Here is a 21,298-nt window from a genome sequence, read left to right as displayed (position 1 = left end):
GATCCCCCTCCTGCACGCCAAACCGCTCAATCCCAGCCCAGAGAACCTTCCTGCATCCCAAACCCCTCCTCCCCAACCCCACCCAGAGCCTGCACCCGCAGTCAGAGCCCTCACACCACCCCGCAGACCAACCCCCTGCTCCAGCCCAGAGCCCCCTCCTGCACGCCAAACCCCTCAATCCCAGCCCAGAGAACCTTCCTGCATCCCAAACCCCTCATCCCCAACCCCACCCAGAGCCTGCACCCGCAGTCAGAGCCCTCACACCACCCCGCAGACCAACCCCCTACTCCAGCCGAGAGCCCCCTCCTGCACGCCAAACCGCTCAATCCCAGTCCAGAGCTCCCTCCTGCATCCCAAACCCCTCAGCCGCAGCCCGGAACCCCTCCTGCAGCTGTGCTGCTGTAGCCTTTCTACCCTGCGTGGCTTGTCTAGATGATGATGCTCGGTGATCTAACCTCACTGCCCACTCCTCTTTCCCAGGTGACACTCCTCCTTTGGGTGGGTGTGTCAGGGCAGCAATGCCTCCAGCAGGGAGCAGAGAAGGCCGGCACACTCCATCACACACTGTTTGTTCTAAGTGATCGGCTCACTCCATTTCAGAGACAGTATTTGAATGCTGAAACAGGGTGCAAAGATGTATTCAAGAGTCAGGAGCGTGTAACTGATGCCTTCTGATTCAACTCTGCAATTCAAAGCAGCTAGTTGAGGATTTCCCCTCTATAGCTCCAGTTCTGCAAGCTCTGCCGAGGGCTGACCCCTCTTGACTTCACTGGAGGTCCGTAAGAGTCAGCCCTCATAGGCCAGCTTGCAGACTTCGGATCTGTGGCAGCAAGAAGCGCCCACAGTCCAGATGATTCCATCATGCTGTTTGGTGGGTTTGGCCTGCTTACCCTGAAACATTCTTGTATCGTAAATCAGAAACCTGGAATATCCCCAGCTTCATTTCCAGCTGTGTTTTCCTTTGATCTCTAAACATTTCCCTCCTATACCCTGATTCTGGTAGTATTCACAGAGTTTCAGATAGGTGGATTCAATTAACTTCACAGTTGTAACTGACACAGTTGAAATGTAGGAGTATATTACTCTAGATTGGTATTAGCCAATTCATAAATGTATGTGACCTTGCAGGGGCCTCTGTTTATCAGTGTTTTGAATGCGGAATGCTGTTGGGAGAGCACCAGTCCCTGACTGAGGAATTAAAATCCAGGTGCAGTATCCTGCAGGATATTTCAAGAGGCTAAGTGGCAGCAGCTGCTTGTTAGAAAGAATGAGCAAGGTCAGCTGTGGCAGGGCTTGTGTTTGAATGTTCTGTTTAATATAGAAGGGGAGTGTTTGTGGGACATGTGGAAAGGGAGGAAGAAGTGTTTCAAAACATGACCAGTAGATTGTTGTCAGACTAGATTTCTTGGTTAACCCCTTAGCTGCTAGAGCTGTATCTCAGTAGCACTGTTTGTGCAATTGGCTGTGATTCCTTCCTGCACTGGGGAAATGTATTTCAGTTCCCCAGCGGTAATAGGGCTTTACAGGCTGAGGAGAGTCTTGGAGCTTGGGTGTTTGTGGCATTGCTGCAGCACAAGGCGAGTGGAACAGTGCGCTGGTTTGGCAGTAGGGTTGCCAGCTCTCCCGGTTTCACCAGGAGTCTCCTGAAATCATGCTCTATCTCCCAGAGGCTATTGCAGCCAAACCGGGAGATTTTAGGCGTTAACAGTCCAGCAGCACAGCGGGGCTAAGGCAGGCTCCCTACTTGCCTTGGCTCCTTGCCGCGCCCACAAGCTGCTGGCACGTCTCTGCAGCCCCTGGGGGGCAGGGGGTCTCCGTGTGCTGCTTCGCCCTGAGCACCGATTCCATAGCTCCCATTGCAGGGGCATTGCCTGCAGGCAGGGGCAGCAGCGTGCGAAGACCCCTTGGCCCCCTGCCTAGGAGCTGCTGCCAGAGGGATGTGCTGGTTACCTTGGGTGGATCCCAAAAGCAAGTGCCGCCCAGCCACGGCCTGCACTCCTCACCCGCTCCCAGCCCAGAGCCCGCACCCAAACTCCCTCACCCCCTCCCGCACCCAAACTTCCTCCCAGAGCCTGCACCCCAACCTCCTGCCTGAGCCTGGTGAAAGCGAGTGAGGGTGCGGGGGAGTGAATGATGGAGGGAGGGGGGTTTGAGTGAACGGGGAGGGGTGTCAGGGAAGGGGCAGGGCAGGGGGTGGAACAAGGATATTTGGGATTGTGCCATTAGACTGTTGGCAACCCTACTTGGCAGTCTAGTGCCAACACACCTGTGTTGCCAGGGCCATGGGTCGAGGGCCGGGAGGGGTCAGTGAGTTCGACTGACCTGTGCCTTACAGCTCCTGGAGACAGCTGGCCAAACGGCAGGTGAAACCATAACAAATTGGAAGGTAGCATTTCACCCTCCTTTGGCCCAAGCAGATGGAATACTTACCTATGGGCAGTGGAGACTCAGGCCTTCTGTGCTGCTGTGGAGCACAATCTCCCCTTCCCCACCCGTGCTCTGGGGCCTGAGCAACTTCACCCTGAGTATCTGCATGGGGGGAAGAGGTGAGAACACTGTAGAGGGAATCAGACTTTCAATTAGACTTGTGTGGAAATACAACCTGGGGTAGCGGGGGGCAGGCCAGTGGGGGTTTCAGCACATGGCCTTGGGGCCTTCTGGAGGGAGCTGGGTTTTTTCCTTGCACCCTCTGAGGCAGATTCCTGATCCTGCTAAGGCCTCTTTTCATGGCTCTGGTGGAGTAAAGGGGCTGGAAACATCCTCCAAGGGGACTCTCCCACTGCCATAGATCTGCCCTTGTTCCAGGCTCTAGCATAAGGGGCACCTTTGGGGCAGGCCAAGGGTGAGAAGGAGGCATGGGCAGAACACACAGTGCTACAGATATTGTCTGGTTCTTGGGGAAGCAGAGCTAAATTGGAGCAGCCTCAGGGCTGCTCTAACATATGCTTGAGGCTGTGCTGACCTGTAGATAGGCCCACGTAGGAGGAATGCAAAGAAGGCATACGGCACCCTTTGTCTCCCATGGTTCATGCACTCAGGCCTCTCAGTCATGCCTGGAGCCTGAACAAACCCAAAGACCTCACTCAGGACTCTAGAGTTTTGCATGGCATTTTGTTGGAGTGAAACGACTGTGCTCTGCCCTTGTGCACAGGGACTCAGTTTCCACAAATTCCTGTGCAGGCTCCTAAACCTGAACTGAGGTTGTGGTGTCCTTACAAGAGATCCCATCCTAGTCATTCCACATACCCTGTGGTTCATACCCTGATTTCCCACAATAAGCATCCAGTAATAAGTTGCTGGCTTGCCTGCCCCTTGCTTGCTGTGACCTCAGTCATGATGCATTTCATGTCCCCTCAAAAGGGGGGGTCAGGCTAGAGATAAACCTGAACTGTAAAGCCTAGATACTGAATATGCTCAGATCCAGGGTTTGGGGCTGAACACATTGCTAATTCTGGCAGGGCCAACTTAGAGCCATTCAGAGACTGCAACAGTCTGGAGGCCTCTAAATAGATGTATGGATGGGGACTATATGGGGCAAGAATTTAAATGAGGGAGCCTAGATTAGGGCACCAGGATTTGACCTCTAAAGCTGAAGACAGGGCACACCTTACTGCATTTAGGAAGGCTTGGGGCAAAGGCAGGGGTGGCTTGGCTAGTGGACTGGATGCTGCTTGGGTAGCAGCTAGATTTGGTAGACAACAGTTGCAAACCTTGCCGGGAAGGTAGGCAGTAGTGGTGGAGTTGGAGAAGTTGGGCAGAAGTGGAAGGATGCCCTCCTGGCTGGTTCAGTGGAATCCAGTGCTTTGCCCCAGTTTCAGACCCTCTGGGGGTGGTCCCTCAAAGCTGGGACAATCGAGCCAGCTAGGACATCTGGTCACCCTAGGCACAGGTGCAAGCTCCAGGCTGGCATGGCACACTCAGCACATTTGACTACATGGAAAGGTACAGCATGTGAATGAAATGATTATTTCTTGGTATATCATTTGGATGATGATGGCTGCAAGAACCATCTGCTTCTCTGACCATCCCCTCTGCCTGTCCCTTGTTCTCCTCACTGGAGAGCAGCTCTGGTGTGTTAGATTAGCAGGAAGGATAAGGCAGGATAGAGATGGAGTTGAGGCCCGGTGGAGCCAACAATGAGGAAAGGAGGCTGGCCTCTGAAAGTTTTGAACAATCCGTTGGCTCCTGCTGTGGAATGCAGCTTTACAAACGCAGGCAGACTTTATTTTACTTCCTGTTCTCTGACTTGCTCCCTGATTCTGTGTTTTGAAACGTGCATGTCTGATGTTCCCAGGCTGAGCTCGGCAGCCCCTCTCTGCACAGGAGTCTTTCTTCCCATTGAAAGAGAAAGTTTACTTAAGGCTCAGAGGAAGGCTTCAGAGGAGACATGGGGGCGGGTGGTTTGGCCTGTGGGTGGGCTGCCTTTCTCGTGCCTTTTTTTTCAGATTTCTTTTCTTTTCTATAATTTCTTCAGATTATAATTGTTCAATAACTTTATATCTCAGTCACTTGGATTCAGCACAAAGGAGGATTTACAACCTGGCTGGGCAGATGTCCCAGCCAAAGCCTCTCTTGCTGCCTCAGGTGCCATTCCACTTCGACTCTCTTGGAAGGATCTGTGGAGCTGATCCAGGGAGAAAGGGGAGGTTGCCCTGATTAACCTTGTTCAGAGACTTACCTGGTAACACTTGGACAGATGGCTCTGGAATCACCAGCTTCTTAGTCTGAGCAAAGATCACAGGAGATGAAGATCCAGCCTGCAAGGGCTGAGCTGATGTCTGAGTTGCCCTGTTCACAAAGCAGTGTCTGTCTGGCTGATGCCTTTAAATGTTCCTTGCCATGGAGATGCTAAGAGAATCTGTTCTCCATTTGACGTTTCAGATGTCCACCTACAAGCGGGCGACGCTGGATGAGGAAGATCTGATGGACTCAATCGGGGAAGGGGAAGTTTACCCTAATGGAATCCAGGTAGGCTATCCAGTCCGTGATACTCCACTTTGCAAGCAATGTGACTGTAAGGTCATTCCAAACACAGCCCTCTCTCTCCCCCAGTGATTGTCCTGCCACCATACCGTGAGCAAGGGGGATGTGTAGGGAACTTGTGCCTTGCTGATAGAAAGGAACTCTCTCCTCCAGTGATGTAGCAAGTCAGAATGGGCCCTCTGTTCCCCTCTGCCTTGTGACCATGGAAGCCCCATTCACCCCACACTCAGGAGTAGGTGCTTCTCTATCGAGGCTGCTTCCTGACTGTGCATGCACCTGGCCTGCTCTCCCAGGGTTGCAGCACAGCTAGGGAAAGTGCCTGTCTGTTTAGACTTGGCTGCAGGCGGAGCCTGGTCTTCTGCTCCGCAGAGACCTGGTCAGGTGGGTTAGAGCTCTGTACCTGAGATAGCCCAGGCTAGAGACATGCGGGGACTCACTGAATCTGAGCCCAGGAAATGTCTGAACCAGTAACACTTTCAACAGGCAAAAAGAAAAGGAGTACTTGTGGCACCTTAGAGACTAACAAATTTATTGGAGCATAAGCTTTTGTGAGCTACAGCTCACTTCATCGGATGCATTCAGTGGAAAATACAGTGGGGAGATTTATATACATAGAGAACATGAAACAATGGGTGTTACCATACACACTGTAACCAGAGTGATCAGGAAAGGTGAGCTATTACCAGCAGGAGAGTGGGGCAGGGGAGCTTTTGTAGTGATAATCAAGGTGGGCCATTTCCAGCAGTTGACAAGAACGTCTGAGGAACGGGGGGGGGGAAACATGGGGAAATAGTTTTACTTTGTGTAATGACCCATCCACTCCCAGTCTCTATTCAAGCCTAAGCTAATTGTATCCAGTTTGCAAATTAATTCCAATTCAGCAGTCTCTCATTGGAGTCTGTTTTTTAAGTTTACGAATACAGACTAATACGGCTGCTACTCTGAAACCTTTCAACGGGCAGTTTTTGCTTTTGGGATTTGCCCTGACAGATATTCTCTTGAATTCTCCATCCTAAGCAATCACCTCCAGCACAGCCCCATTGTCCCAGGGCTGTGTCTGTCAGCAGTCGGGAGCCTTAGACACAGTGACTTCAACACAAACACTTGGGGGCTAACTCTAGCCTGGGTGTGACTCCACCAATGTCTGGTGTCACAAATAGGGCTGCCCTGCCAGGCCCCCTAGGGAGAGGCTGTGAGGCAGGCAAGCCAGAGGAGTGGTGATGTGAGAACTCCTAGAAACTCTTATCGGTCTGCCCTCTCTGTGCACAATACACACCCCCTAGGGCTGAAGCTTTGTCCTGACAGGTGCCTGGTGCAGCCCAGCTGATGTGCAGTGAGGGGCAGAGCAGAGCCTAGTCCATGGTGAGATGAGCAGCAGAGTGTGTGCTTCGTGCCTGCTCGCCCTCCTGAGCTGTCCCACCTACCCTCAGTTAACTCCACACCATCTGCTGGGTCCCTGGCTAATGGAAGGACGAGATTAGCCCCACAGTAAATATAGTTTCATCCTGCCTGATCACTGTCTACAGGCACCAAGGCAGGAAGGAGGTTTCTGATGCTGGAGGGCTCTCTAACCACACAGAGAAAGGCATACTAATATCCAGTGACTAAAAGTAGAAGCCAGCAAAGTTCACACTGAAATCAGATGTAAATTTTTAACAGTGAAGGTAATTAACCATCAGCAATAACTTGCCAAGGGATGCGGTAAATCCTCTGGCACTGGGAGACTTTGACTCATGGCTGGATGTTGTTACTATAGAGATACTCTAGCCCAACCACAGGTCACAGTACAACACAGAATCACTCGGTGACATTCTACAGCCTGGGCTCTGCAGGAGGTTAGACTAGACGATCATATCAGTCCCTTCTGGCCTGAAAAGTTGTGAAAACAAGGCATTAATGCTAATGACCTGTTACAGGTCTAAAGGAACTTTCCAAAGAAGGAAAAAGTCCTGTGTTTGCCTGAGTGAACCCAGTACGGTCTCCCTTTTAGCTTGCCCTGTGATGCTGTCCTCGCTGACCTTCCTGATCCCTTGAAATAAATGGAGTCAGCAACTGCATACCAAGGTCTGAAACTGTCAAACAAACCCCTCTTACATCTGCCCTGTTTCCCAGGCTGGGCCCGATGGGATTTTGCTGAACTCCACCACTCGATACACTACCCCTCTTCACTCCAAGCCCTGAATCTCCTTCAGCCAAAGGAGTAGTGAACAGACAATACAGGTCTGAGTTGAGCTGCAAGTGTGACACTTACAGAACCCTGGCTGATGCCAGGAGCTAGTGCAGCATTTCTGAGTCCAGCAGAGTCCGGGTGCTGCAGGAAGTGCTGTGGTGATTCAGTGTGCAGGGCTCTGCGTCAGTCCTGAACTGATGCTGTAGCCGGTACAAGGGTGCTGTGATGCTGGAGGACCAATTCTGACCATGGTCCTTCTTGCAGGTGTCAGCCCTGTCTATCAAAGGGATTTATGACTCCCTCCACTGTAGTATCAGAGCACCTCCCAGTCTTGAATATGTTTATCCTCTGTGAGAAACTCAGACCAGAAGGATAAGAGAGTAGTAGAAGGCAGCTATATCAGCCTCAGAATGAGCAGGTCCCTGTCCCCTGGATAGCTGAACAAAGGCTACTGCAGGCTAGTCAAGACACCTGATGCCAATTAACCAGTTAAGGTCGTTTGGCTAATGCCAGCACCTGACCCCAATTAATTGGCAAAGTGTCAGTTAAGGCTGTTAGGTAATGGAGACAGCTGGAACCAAGCAAGGTCTCACTCATATCGCTTAAAAGCTCTCCTTTCCAGCCCCTTTGGGGGAGTCTAGGTGAAAGGAGCTGGAGGTGAGGGTGAAGCTAGGAAAAGGGGACCACAGGGGAAGTGGCCCAGGAAATCAAAGCAGCTGCAGTGGTGAAGGGAAATCCACCAACAGCTGCTACTATTAGGGTCCCTGGGCTGGAACCCGGAATAGAGGGTGGACCCGGGTTCTTCCCCAGCCCCGCCCCATGCTCTGCAGAGATCCCCTGGAGAAGGGAAGCAGGACTCGGTCCAGTCAGGAGGTCCAAACTGTGCCTTCTGAGCTCTACGGAGCAACAAAGACTGTGGGGTATTTCCCCTTCCCAACTCCCATACTGGCCTGTGATGAAAGTAACTCAATTGGCTGTAAAAAGAAAAGGAGGATTTGAGGCACTTTAGAGACTAACAAATTTATTTGAGCATAAGCTTTCGTGAGCTACAGCTCACTTCATCGGATGCATTCAGTGGAAAGACGTTCTTGTCAACTGCTGGAAATGGCCCACCTTGATTATCACTACAAAATGCTTTTTCCCCCCCGCTCTCCTGCTGGTAATAGCTCACCTTACCTGATCGCTCTCGTTACAGTGTGTATGGTAAAACCCATTGTTTCATGTTCTTTGCGTATATAAATCTCCCCAGTGTATTTTCCACTGAATGCATCTGATGAAGTGAGCTGTAGCTCACGAAAGCTTATGCTCAAATAAATTTGTTAGTCTCTAAGGTGCCACAAGTCCTCCTTTTCTTTTTGCGGATACAGACTAACACAGCTGCTACTCTGAAACCTGTCAATAGGCTGTGACTCTTGCCATTACACTGTGAAAGAAAGGTCACATTGGAGCCTTAGTGAATTTCTGAGGTCACTGAATCCACCCGGAAGTACAGAACCCACCAATACAGGCTTGGAACTTTGTCACACCTCGCACACCCCTGTGAGGTAGGGCAATACAGAGAGCTAAGGTGTAACCATGCCTCAGGGGATCACAACTGAGGATGCCAAATTCAGGACAAACTACTGAGAAATAGGGCAGATAAACTCCAAGATTGGTGGTTATTTCTTCCATAAAATATACCAAGTCAGCAACAAAAGTAAACTTCTGTTTCACCACATGGGCTAACAAGAAATCACAAAAGCAGTTTCATTATTCCAGTTCTTATATCACCACCACTGGATTTAAAGGGAGTGGTTCTTTTCAACCTGTCTCATCAAATAAAAGGTTCTCCTGATCCCAAAGGGCCAGCCACACACACAGGTTAATATATAACTTAGATCTTACCCCAAAATCACGCTGATGCCAATCCTTTAGTAGCTAAAATCTAAAAGTTTATTCATAGAAAGAAAGAAAGGTGAGAGTTAAAACTGGTTAAAGGAATCAAATACATACAATAACTGCAAAGTTCTTGGTTCAGGCTTGTAGCAGTGATTGGATAAACTGCTGGCTTAAGTCAAGTCTCTGGCTGCTTCTAAATCATTGGAAGGTCCTCAGTCCAGTGGTTAGAATGCCCCCTTAGTATAAATTCATAGTCCAGAGGCTGGAGCAGAAAAGAGGCAAAATGGAGGGGTTTCCACGGACTTTTATATCTCCTGCCATGTGGAGGGAACCCATTGTTTCAAACAAAGCCCTCAGCACACTAGTGGAAAATTACAGGTGACAAGATAGTGTTTGGAGTCACATGGGCAAGTCACATATCCACGCATGAAGGTCTGGACACTGCAGAAGCCATTACCTATACCTCAAAAAGCATCTTTGCGGGACAGTCCATTCAGTGTAGATGGGCATCTCACATGGTCCGTTGTCCGTTAAGTGTTTCTTGATGAGCTACTTAATTTGAATAGTCCCTCAAAGATGTGCTGGCTAACTACCTTGTGGGCATTACCCCAGGAGCAAACATTTGAAATCCAGGTATAGAGCCAATATTCATAACCAATAGCGTAATCATAACCAGCCAATAACCTTTTCATAGACATTTTACATGCCACATTTTGTACAAGATTTGTTGCAAATATATAACAGTGGTTGCAACAATGATCTGTGTGGTCATATTTTAATCAGATAATGTCACAGAAGGTCACACAGAAAATCTAGGGCTGAGCAGGAACTAAACTAGCACCCAAATCATTGGGTCATCCTTCCTCTCAGTGCCCCAGCCCGTTCTAACTGCAGCCATTTCATACAGCCAGCCTCAGTTTTCCTCGGTAGGGTCAGCTGGACGCAGGATTCTTCTTCATTCAAAGTGGATGTGTTGGAGTGGTGCATGCTGTTAAACAGCTGGAAGGGACTGGCTTTGGGGCTGCCCTGTGTGTGTTCTAGCCTGTCAAGAATGGAGGATGTTATCAGGGAAGAGATCATTTTTTCAGAAGGCACTTAGAGAAATAGACCTATCCGTCTTTAGGAGAGCCGCACTGGGCTGGGCCTATTGCCAAGGAGTTGCATGCTGCTTAGAAAAATGTTGTATACACAAGTGTGTGCAGATTCTGGTGCACAGAGGAGGCACGTGTTCCCAGAGTGAGTGCAGCAACACTCAGAACCATCCTTTGTCTGAATTAATGGTACACAGGTAGGAATAAAATTAATAAGTTAAGGTTCTAATTTCCCTGCAGCCGCATGCACAAGCTACCCCAGGATGCCTCCAGTCATTCTCGGTAGCTAGTGTGATCCCTCGGAGTTTGGATCAGAACCACTTACCAAGGATCTGGAGCCAACATTTCACAGGGACCAACTAATTCAGAGGTACTGTGGCAATCAAGCCTCAAAAAGACCATGCTGGTTCTGTGTGAAGTTAAGAATCGCTGCCTCTGAGTATGTAAAACAGCATCTCTAAGTTAAGCTTCAGGCTCAGTCGAGAGACAGTCACAACTTGTCTCCCTTCTGATGTGTGCAGATGGTAAAAGGCAGGAATTTCTGTCAGTTCCAGGAGTTCAACATGGTATGGAAAAATTGCTCAGTCTCCACACAGTAAATCATCTTAAACTGTATTGTGCCTTACAAGCTTGGGTGTGACAGGGTTCCTGCATCTAAACAGCCATAAAGTCTGTCTTTAGGAGCTAGTTGAAGGCAGATCTGCTGGAAACAGCTTTATTCAAATCTATGCCAAAGGTTTACATTAGCTGCAGCATAAACATTATGTTGTGGACATACTGGTTTGATTGCCTATTTGTGGTGTTTAGATGCTGCTTGTAATTATTAGAACTGGGAGCACTGGCTGTTGGGAGTCTGAAAGGACAGGAAACAGGAAGCAGGGGGCGGGGGCAGTTGAAGAGGTGGAATGAGAGCTACCAAGGGTGCAGCAGCTTCTTGGTAAAGAAGTTTCCACTTGAAAAATAAAGTCCTGTTGAAGTTTGTTAGTACCTTGCCTGGTTGCTACAACATTTTGGTGATGAGGATGGATCTTCTGCCTCTGAACCCACCTGCACCCTTTCTGCAAAGCCCAGGTGAGCCTCCAGTTACTTTTACTGCCTGGATCCATATGTTTGAGACTTTTCTGCTTGCAATCAGTGCTATAGAGATTTCTGAAGAAAGAAAGCGTGTTCTGCTAATCCACTGCCTTGGAGCAGAAGGGCAGCGCATATTTTACACTTTTCCCCTTGCAGATGATAAATATGAGACTGCACTCACTGCATTAAAGAACTTCTTTGTGCCAAAAGTGAATGTGGTAGCTAATCGCTACAGATTTTGCCAGCGTGAGCAGAAAACAGGAGAGACTATAATGCAGTATATTACTTCCCTGAGGAGTCTGATGGTAACTTGTGACTTTGGGAATATGACAGATGAGATTTTGTAAGAGAAAGTTTACTTCTAGAACCACAACTTATTGCTTCTTCTAGTGTAACCATTGCTACTCAGATTGAGTCAGCTACAGCTGAAGCCAAAATAATGAGCATGGATATAGGAGGCAGAGTCCAGGCTGTGACTCCTTTTGCAGAAAAGTTCACTATCGCTGCAGACAAACGATTACAAGAGGAAAATTGACCAGATCAGCAAATTCAAAATACAGTAAAAGCATGCTTTCACTGTGGATCCCCACAACACCTTGCAAGCTACACAGGATGTCAGCCAAAAGTAGCTCAGTGCAGTCATTGCAAAAAGATTGGGCATTTTGCTAAAGTATGTCGCGGCAGCCAGTTCAATCAACAGGTGCATGCAGTTACAATACCAGATGTTACTGTGCTGAGCGTGGACAAAATCACTGCTGCACATATTCCAGAACAAATAAAGTGCACTGTAAACATTTCCGCCATACCCTCAGGCAAATCACACTCTAGTTAGCTAATGTTGTACACTGGCTCAGCAGTATCTATACGACCTGATTCCATCTATTTGCATTACTTTAAAGATGTGCCTCTTACTGAACCCAAACTTCACTTGGTGTGCTATTTGAAAAACCATATTCCAGTACATGGCTGCCTGCCACCAATAGTTACTTTTGGTGATTGCTGTGTCACTGCAGAGTTCTACATTGTCCACAAAGGCACTCCTATCCTTGGCAGAGATTTATTGGCTTCTTTAAATGGCAGGGTAGTTAATGGACGAATTGATCTTCCTCAGCAAAGCACTCTTGTGGCATACACACCAGTTTCAGCTGGGACCCAACACCAGGTTGAGGAGAGACTCGGCTGTGCTTATGGGTTTCTGTATAAAGTTAAAATGTGCAATAATGTGATGCCTGTATGACAGAAGTTACGGCGCTTACCATTTTCAGTCAGGGAAGCTGTTTCAGAGGAACTTAGAAAACTTGTTCAAAAGGACATTATTGAAGAGATTTACTCCTCAGAATGGGTTTCACCTACAGTAGTGACGCAGAAGAAGGGTGGAGGTATTCACCTTTGTGTGGACTTAAGGGAGCCAAATAAAGCTATTGTGATTGATAGCCATCCTCTTCCTCACATAGAAAAAGTATTTGCAGAACTCCGTGGAGCAAAGATGTTTTCTACTCTTGATTTGCAGAGCACATATGTCAGGGTTCCCTCCCCACTCTGAACTCTAGGGTACAGATGTGGGTACCCGCATGAAAGACCCCCTAAACTTATTTCTACCAGCTGAGGGTTAAACTTCCCCAAGGCACAAACTTTTTGTCCTTTGGGGGTACGCTGCCACCACCAAGTGATTTAACAAAGAATCAGGGAAAGGACCACTTGGAGTTCCTATTCCCCCAAGCCTTACACCCCCTTTCCTGCAGAGGCTTGAGAATAATATCCTAACCAACTGATTACAAAGTGATTCACAGATCCAAATCCCTGGGTCTTAGGATCATAGAGAGATCAGTCAGGCTCTTAAAAGAACGAGAACTTTTTTAGACAGAAAAAAGGTAAAAGAAGCACCTCTGTGAAATTAGAATGGAAGATAATCTCACAGGCAGTCAGATTCAAAACGTAGAGAATCCCTCTAGGCAAAACCTTAAGTTACAAAAAGACACAAAAACAGGAATGCACATTCCCTCCAGTATAGCGAATTTCACAAGTCAAAAACAAAAGCAAAATCTAACACATTTTATAGCTGGATTACTTACTAACACTATAGGAGTTGAATTGCTTGCTTTCTTGATCTGTCCCCGGGCAGAGGCATCACACAGATAGACAGACAAAGCCTTCTCCCCGCCCACCCCCAGATTTGAAAGTATCTTGTCTCCTTATTGGTCAGGTGCCAGCTAGGTTACTTGAGTTTCTTAACCCTTTACAGGTAAGAGGATTTTATAGCACTGTATACAGAAAGGTGCTTTCCCTTCCCTTTATATTTATGACAGCATACTACCAGGTTATGTTGCATGAAGATAGCGGAGACCTCACAGCATTTATTACACATGAGGGACTATTTCGTTTTAAACATGTTCCATACGGTCTCGCATCTGCCCCAGGTGCCTTCCAAACAATGATGTCATTGATTCTGAAGAATCAACATGGAGTTCAGTGCTATCTGGATGATATTATCGTGTTTGGAAATACTTCTGAGGAGCATGACAATAACCTGCAGTCTGTACTAAACTGCATCAGCAAAGCAGGTCTCAAGCTCAATAGGTCCAAATGCAAATTTAGACAAACTGAGCTCTCCTTTTTGGGGCATACAATTTCACAGGCTGGACTAAAACCTGATCCAGATCATATCCTGGCAATTTTAAATGCTCCTCCTCCAACAGATTTGCAAACTTTACGTTCTTTCTTGGGTCTTACTTCCTGGTATGCAAAATTCATTCCCAATTATGTTTCTTTCATTGAACCGTTACGAGAATTACTATGGAGAAGTTCAACGTTAGCGTGGATAACAGATGAACAAGCTAGTTTCGAAACGGTGAAATACTTGATTGGATAGTCTAGTACTTGCACTATTCAGTCCTGCATTGCCAACAATTGTAACTACTGATGCTTCTGATTGTGGACTTGGGGCTGTCCTCACACAACTTCATGAGGACAACACAGAGAGGACTGTTGCGTTTGCTTCAAGGACACTAAGTAATGCTGAGAGGAAATATTTTACAGTCGAAAAAGAAGCACTTGCTTGTGTCTGGGCTACGGAAAAATGGATAACTTACCTGTGGGGGCCGCACGTTCAAGTTGCGCACAGACCACAGCCCTTTGACTATGTTGCTCACCATGAAAGGACTGGGAAGAGTAGGATATCGTATTGCTAGGTGGTCTGCAAGACTACTCTCTTTCAATTATGAACTGGAATATAAGCCTGGAAACCAAAATGTGGTCACCGATTGCCTTTCTCACCTGCCTTTGCCTTCACCAGATGGTCCACCGGAGGATGAGGGTGTAGTGGTTACACTTATTACAACGCTCTCACTGCAGTTACAAAAGAACAATTTCAAGCTGCTTGTTCTGCATGTCCAGTTCAACAAAAACTACGGGAATTTCTGACAAAGAGCTGGCCCAGTAACCCTAAAAATCTTGACCAAGTTTTGCTGCCTTATTTTAGAGTTTGGGACAAACTTTCTTTGCTTGATGGCTGTGTGCTATGAGATACACAACGGCTCCTTGTGCCAGAAGAATTACAGTCAAAACTCACACCTTGCACACGATACTCATCAAGGAATTGTCAGAACCAAACAACGACTACAGGATCTGTATTGGTGGCCAGGGATGGACTCTCAAACTGAAGCACTCATAAAATCCCATGTCACTTGCCAAATGCATGATAAGACAGCAGTGACATGTATCCCTCCATTACAGCCTGTTCCTCTTCCTGAATCTGCATGGGGAAAAGTGGCAATTGACATTGTAAGGACCCTTTCATACTGCTCCAATTGACTGCCGTTATGCCATCACTTCAATAGACTATTTCAGTAAATGGCCCGAGGTAGCGTTTACATTGCAAATCTCTTTTGCTACAGTAATTAAGTTCCTCTCTTCAGTTTTTAGCAGGGAAGGTAACCTCAAAAACTGGTTTCAGATAATGGTAGTCAAATTACTTCCCTGGAGTTTGAAACTTTTCTAGCAGAGGGGAACATTTTACACAGAAGGTCATCCCTATATTTCCCTCAAGCCGATGGGGAAATCGAATGGTTTAACAGAAGTTTGAAAGAGAGTTTGCAAATGGCTAAACTGGAAGGGCGATTGTGGATAACCTTCACTACTGATTTCTTGCAAGCATACTGGGCTACACGACATGCCACAACGCAAAGATCACCCGGAGAGTTACTGCATGGGAAACAGATGAATACTAAACTGAACGTTGCTGGATTGTTAAAGGCACGACCTGATGCCTCAACCGAGGATGATGTGAGAAAAACAGTTGAACAGAACCAAGCAAAGTATAAGGCTTTCACAGACAAGCGGTGGGGTGCTAAGAAACCAAAGTTTGAGTGCAGTTTCTTCATTAGAATATGAAAATGTGGAATTTTACACGAAGGGGACCATAAATTCACAGCTCCTCTTAAAATCATGGAGAAGAAGGGACCTTACACCTATCGACTTTCTGATGGGCAGGTATGGAATGCTTTTTATCTTGCACCTGCCTATGCACCAAGAGGAGATTATGCCAATACCCAGTCTGCATTGGGTGACTTCACCATAGTATCAACACAACAAGACATTGCACTGGAACCGGGGCTTGAGAGACAGCCTGTCCGACCCAGACAACCACCTGTCTGGACTAGAGACTATGTTATGTAGTATCTACAGTGTTTTCAGTATAATATTTCTGCCAACAATATAGTGTCTTGTTTCATATTTGTTCCTGTGTTAGAACAATGTTTATTTTAATTGGGAGAGTTTCTTAAGAGAGGAGGGAATGTGGTGTTTAGATGCTGCTTGTAGTTATTAGAACTGGGAGCACTGGCTATTGGGAGTCTGAAAGGACAGGAACAGGAAGTGGGGAGGGAGGGGAGTGAGAGCTACCAAGGTTGCAGCAGCAGCTTGGTAAAGAGGTTTCCACTTTAAAAATAAAGTTCTGTTGAAGTTTGTTAGTACCTTGCCTGGTTTCTACAACACTATTCTGGGCCACTTACCTGTGCAGTAACTCAATTCAGTCGGCACATAATGGTGGCAGAGACTACAGAGCATTTTCATGTACTACTAACTTCCAGTTAAAGAGGATGTAACTACTAGCACCGTGAAAATACAGCACTAATTAGTGACAATCAGGAGCAACTGAGCACGCCGTGTGAGAGACCTGCACAGCTGGACTCTGTAAGAACTGCAGATAACCAGATGCTCCCAACCCCCCTGTAGTACTTTAAGCAATATAATAATATTCCAAGGAATATAATAGTAAATTTTTCTCTGATTCAGAACAGATGTGGCCAGGTTACAATGCCTGGGGACAACTATTTGCCACTTTTAAAAATGACCCATCCTATCAAAGGAGATAGTGGAAGAGAACTGGAATACTAAAACAAGGAAAGTGCTAGTAGTACAAGGGAAAGGAATTCCTTAGCCTCTGTGGGTGCATTTATGCTGCAATTAAACACCTGTGCTGGCCTGGGTCAGCTGACTTGTGCGTGCAGAGCTCAGGCTGCAGGGCCGTAAAATTGCTGTGCAGACATTCGGGCTCAGGTTAGAGCCTGGGCTCCAGGATCCCATGAGAAGAGGGGGTTGACTGACCCAGGCCAGCCGCGGCTGTGCTGCGGGTCTTTTATTCCAGTGTAGACATACCCTGGGATGCCTTGTCAGCTCTTCTCTTGATCTTGTTTTTAGGTAGCTCTTTGCATCCCAAAGTATTTTCCAGCCTGTAAAATCCAATCCTGCTCTCATCCAAGTCCATGGCAAAATTTTCTTCACATTTTTTTAACATCCACACAATGCAGAAATATCTTCATCCAAAAGGGCACCCACCTCTGGAGTGGAACGCAGCAGTCATCAAACTTAGCATAGCATTACTTAGAACAGGAGGAAAAGTATTCTGTATCCAACAGAAACTTCCAGTGGGAGAATTTAAACTGGCAGAAAGTTACTAGCACTTGACAAATACAACAAAAAGGTGTGAATGTTTTTTAAATAAAAACACTGGTCCAGATCCCCATCAAGTGTAAACTGGCACAGCTCCACCGAAGCCAGCCGGAAATCTGGATCAGTAATGTTAACTGTATACACAATCCTTGTTGGCACTTTAGACTTTCTTGCAAACAACCAAAGAAAGATTAAGTCTCCTGAATATCCTCAAATGTGTTTGCACCAGAGATTGTAATTATTTCCTGCTTGTATTATCGTATCACTGAGGAGCCCCAGTCATGGCCCAGGATTCCATAGTGCTAGGGGCTGTACAGAGACAGAACAAAAGCTGTAAGTGCCACCATCTTGGATTTCTCCCCACATCCCTTCCATTAGTTTGTCATTCAGACAGAGAGAAGAAATAACCTAATGAGACTTCATGCCCTACAGATAATCAGCAGCAAATATTTTTCTGTCCACACAGGCTGAGCTCCAGTATATTCCTGTAAAGTGTCAATTGAACAAAAACTTGTAAAAATTGGTCTGCTTGCAAGTTACCTGCGAATGGGGAAGAGGCTCAATTAATTGGCAACATTTTTCCAGCAAATAGCCCAGCGCTGGTAACTTCCCATTTGTAATTAGTCCATGATACCAGAGTTAATATCTGATCCTCAAGATTGTAAGCCCTCCACAACAAGAATTGTATTTGTCTCTCTGTACAGCACGGAGCACAATGGGGCCTTGATCCTGACTGAGGCCTTTGAGTGTTCCAATAGTAGAAGTGTTCACTGAAAATAAATGAGCCAGTGCCTCACTTTTCACATGTCTTGTGAGAGCCCTCCTGCAGTACAGCATCCCCTAGCACTGTGAGGGGCCCTAGGTGAGCACTAGCTCCAGGAGAAGAGTCTGCCATGTCCCCCTTCCCACCCATGCCTGATCCTCAGAGGTTCAGAGTCTATTACAGTCCCTAGAGCCTGGCCTTTTAGCTCAAACTGTAGACATTTAGGCCTCTAATTCTGGAGGTCCCTGGTTCAATCCTGGTGTGTCAGCCAAGATGGCAGCCAATGACACTTCCTGTAGCACTTGGGCATCTCAGTCTCTGGCCGAGGGTTAACCAGGCCTTGCATAGCTTGTGTAATCTCTGTTGAGATTGCAGTCTACAATGGCATCGCTGTGCTTCTTGCTATTATTGTGCTAGGTTTCACTGGTGCATTATGTGTGGCTGTTCCTGTTACCTTTTATTGGCCTCTGTTGTGTTCTGCTTCAGCGGTGTTTCTCTGACCCTTCACCCTCATCAGTGGCTGGCACTGCTCCTTGGGTACTAGTGTTGTCTGACGTTTTCTCCTGCCCATCCCTCTGAATGCAGCTCCCTTGTTCCCATGCACCATCTCAGGCCCTTGCCTGCAGAGTTTGTTCCTGTTAATAGGTGGGGGTGGGCCATGCAGATATTGCTGCATCTTAATCTTTACCCCTTCCTGAAAGGAGATTACTCTAATCTCGGTCTAGTTCCTCCAAAACAATGAAGAATGGAGAAACTCTTTGAAAAGGGACTGTGTAGGGACTTAAACATCCCATTGTGCCAGTGAATTTCTGCAGCTGCCAGGCTCCAGGGCAGAAAGCGAGCTGATGTTCATCTGCTGCCAGGAGCTGTAACCTTGGGTGTCTTGCTACTGTTATCTACAGTATCTGTGCTGTGCACATCAACTGCGAGACAGTGCTGAGTCAGAGGTGCATAACTTTTGTTGTCCACACTCTGAAGTTTATTCCTTGCTGCATCTCTGAGGCATGCAGACTGCAGAGGACAATGGCCTGACTGCTTAGCAGGAGCTCAGCTGTACAATAGGTCAGTGCAAAGATATTTCACCTGTGGCCAGCTCCTGTCTGACTGGAAAGGGAATGTCCTATCTAACTGAGGAGACACACTAATGCACATCAAAGATACAACATGCCTCTAACTCTGCTCTGAGTAAGGGGCTCTGCAGCTAAAGGCCAGTTTTCCAGAGAACTTGCATATCTTTCACCTGCTTCCTTCCCTGTCCTCTCCCAACTCTTAGCTGAACAACAGGAAGATATTCTTCTCTTGGAATAATCAGATCTGGCTGGAGTCCAGCGCCTCAGACACTTGGCAAAAAGCCAGCATATTCCAGTACCATGAACATGCATGGCATTTTACAAGGGCCCCTGCCCTGATGGGCTCTCAGTCCAAGCTAAGAGAGGAGGTGGAGAGGGAAAGGAGGACAGGGCTTGCCACAATAAAATCACATGGCTGCTTTGATTAAATGATGCAGGAGTTGGTGTGCCTCAAACTTTTTTTTGCTTGTAATGTCTCTTCCTTGGTGGTCAAAATCTGTTGGGGGGGGGGGGGGAGCCTCTTGCAGGGCTGTGGTTACAATCCTTGTGTCACTTGGTATGCAAAATGCTAAGGTGATCAATAACCTTATCCACAGGTGGAGACTGGACACTGCTCTGTTCCAGTGCAGCAATTCTCCATTCCTAACTCCTACACGCAGCACTGCATGGCTGCAGAGACTAGCCACACACACACACACGGTGGAGTTAAATTTGACTGTACATCAATTTAGGGTAAAAATGTTAGAGGGATTGTGTAATTATGCTAACAACAAGCATTAGAAATCCTGAATGAAAGTTGAGTTTAGATTTCTTTTAAGTGTAGCTTTAATTAAGATTTTCTTTAGCTTGAGTTGAGTTACTTATAACATCCCTGTAATGTGTTTTACCCTTCAGTTACTGATACATACACTCAATTAGTTATTGTGTTGCGGTGGCGCTTAGCAGCCCCAGCCACAGACCAGGACTCCATGGGGCTTGGAGCTGTACAAATTAGGGTGACCAGATGTCCCGATTTTATGGGGACAGTCCCAATATTCAAGGCTTTTTCTTATATAGGGACCCATTACCCCCCCACCCCCACCCCGTCCCGATTTTTCACACTTGCTGTCTGGTCACGCTAGTACAAATACAGAACAAAAAGAACTGACAATGTGAATACACTACATAGAATGCACACACTCAGCCTTCATCCCATCTTAACGTAGTTCTTGGGTTTTGTGGCCTGGGAATTTCCTTTTTTATTATTATTATTATTATTAAAAATGTCATACATTAACACTGAACAGAAAACCAACAGGAGGTCTGCCATGTGCCATTTCTGATCGACTAACATTACATACTGCCAACCTTAATAGTTTTTAAATGATAGAACTAAGGGCAGATTCAGCAGTGCACAAAAGCAGTACTGAGTAGCCAGCACACACTAGCCAGTTTACTGGGGTTTACCCCTACCTAGCCAGAGCAACACCCCAACCGGAATATACTTGGGAATTTGGTCCTTAATTTGCCAGTGACTGATGGTCTGTGTTAGTGAGGCTGGTGCTATGTGAAGAGGGGTCAGGGCAAGCCCAGTCTCTGAGTCCCATTGGCTTTGTGCTTTAAGGGCTCCTGCTACACTCCTGCCTCAGTTTCCCTGGCAGTGCTGACTCAATTCCCAGTAGATCTGAGGCAGACACCTGTGCCCAGTAAAGTGTACTGCCACAATCCTTAAAAGAGCAGTGACAGTGAGGCCAAAATATCTACCAGTAAGAACTCCTGACACATGTCCTGTCACCACACCAGAGAGTCATTACAACCAATAGGGTTTATTGGATGCAAATTAGCTGGAGAGGAAAGGGGGTGATTGGCTCAGTTACCTCTATCACAGTGGCACCACTTAAGCCTGTCTGGAGACTACATAATCAGAAGAATTAGATACAATAGTTAAATAGCTTAATTGCAACCTAATTTCTTACAATATAGCCTATGCGCAAGGTTTGAATTTAGTTTAATTATATGGAAAGCTTGAAGTGTCTGTACTAATCCATTGTTAAGATCACTTGGGACAAAGAAGACTGCTGCAGGGCTGGCCTATTCTAGAAAATTAGGTTGGCCCGGCGATGTCGCTCAGAGGTGTGAAAAATCCATGCCCCTGACCAACAGAGTTAAGCTGACCTAAGGCTATGTGTAGACAGTGCTAGATTTACAGAAGAACTCTTCCATCCACCTAGCTATCGCCTCTTGGAGAGGTGAATTACCTGTGCCCGTCCCATAAGAAGCTGTGAGATGCTAAATTTCTTGTAGGACTCAGTTTGTTTATTTAGCTCTGACTCATTACCAG

At 46.9% G+C, this 21,298-nt stretch overlaps 1 protein-coding gene across 7 annotated transcripts in view; it reads left to right on the top strand.

The window, feature by feature from the left end:
• Nucleotides 1-21,298, top strand: part of ECE1 (endothelin converting enzyme 1) — a 114,261-nt gene that overhangs the window by 42,715 nt on the left and 50,248 nt on the right. For 3 of the 7 annotated variants that reach the window (XR_007353344.2, XR_007353343.2, XM_048825434.2), the window contains exon 1: nt 4,426-4,968. Coding sequence is in view for 5 of the 7 variants with exons in the window: in XM_048825434.2 (XP_048681391.1) it covers nt 4,828-4,968 (141 nt within the window). In the remaining 2 variants the exon portion in view is untranslated. Of the gene's footprint in view, nt 1-4,410; nt 4,969-21,298 lie in introns of those variants that run through there. The other 4 variants (XM_048825435.2, XM_048825436.2, XM_048825439.2 and 1 more) reach the window with 3 other exon arrangements.

Source organism: Caretta caretta, chromosome 18 (assembly GCF_965140235.1).
Source record: "Caretta caretta isolate rCarCar2 chromosome 18, rCarCar1.hap1, whole genome shotgun sequence".
Lineage (NCBI taxonomy): Eukaryota > Metazoa > Chordata > Testudines > Cheloniidae > Caretta > Caretta caretta.
The sequence above is the reverse complement of the archived record's forward strand: the minus strand, read 5'-3'. Positions and strand labels throughout refer to the sequence as shown.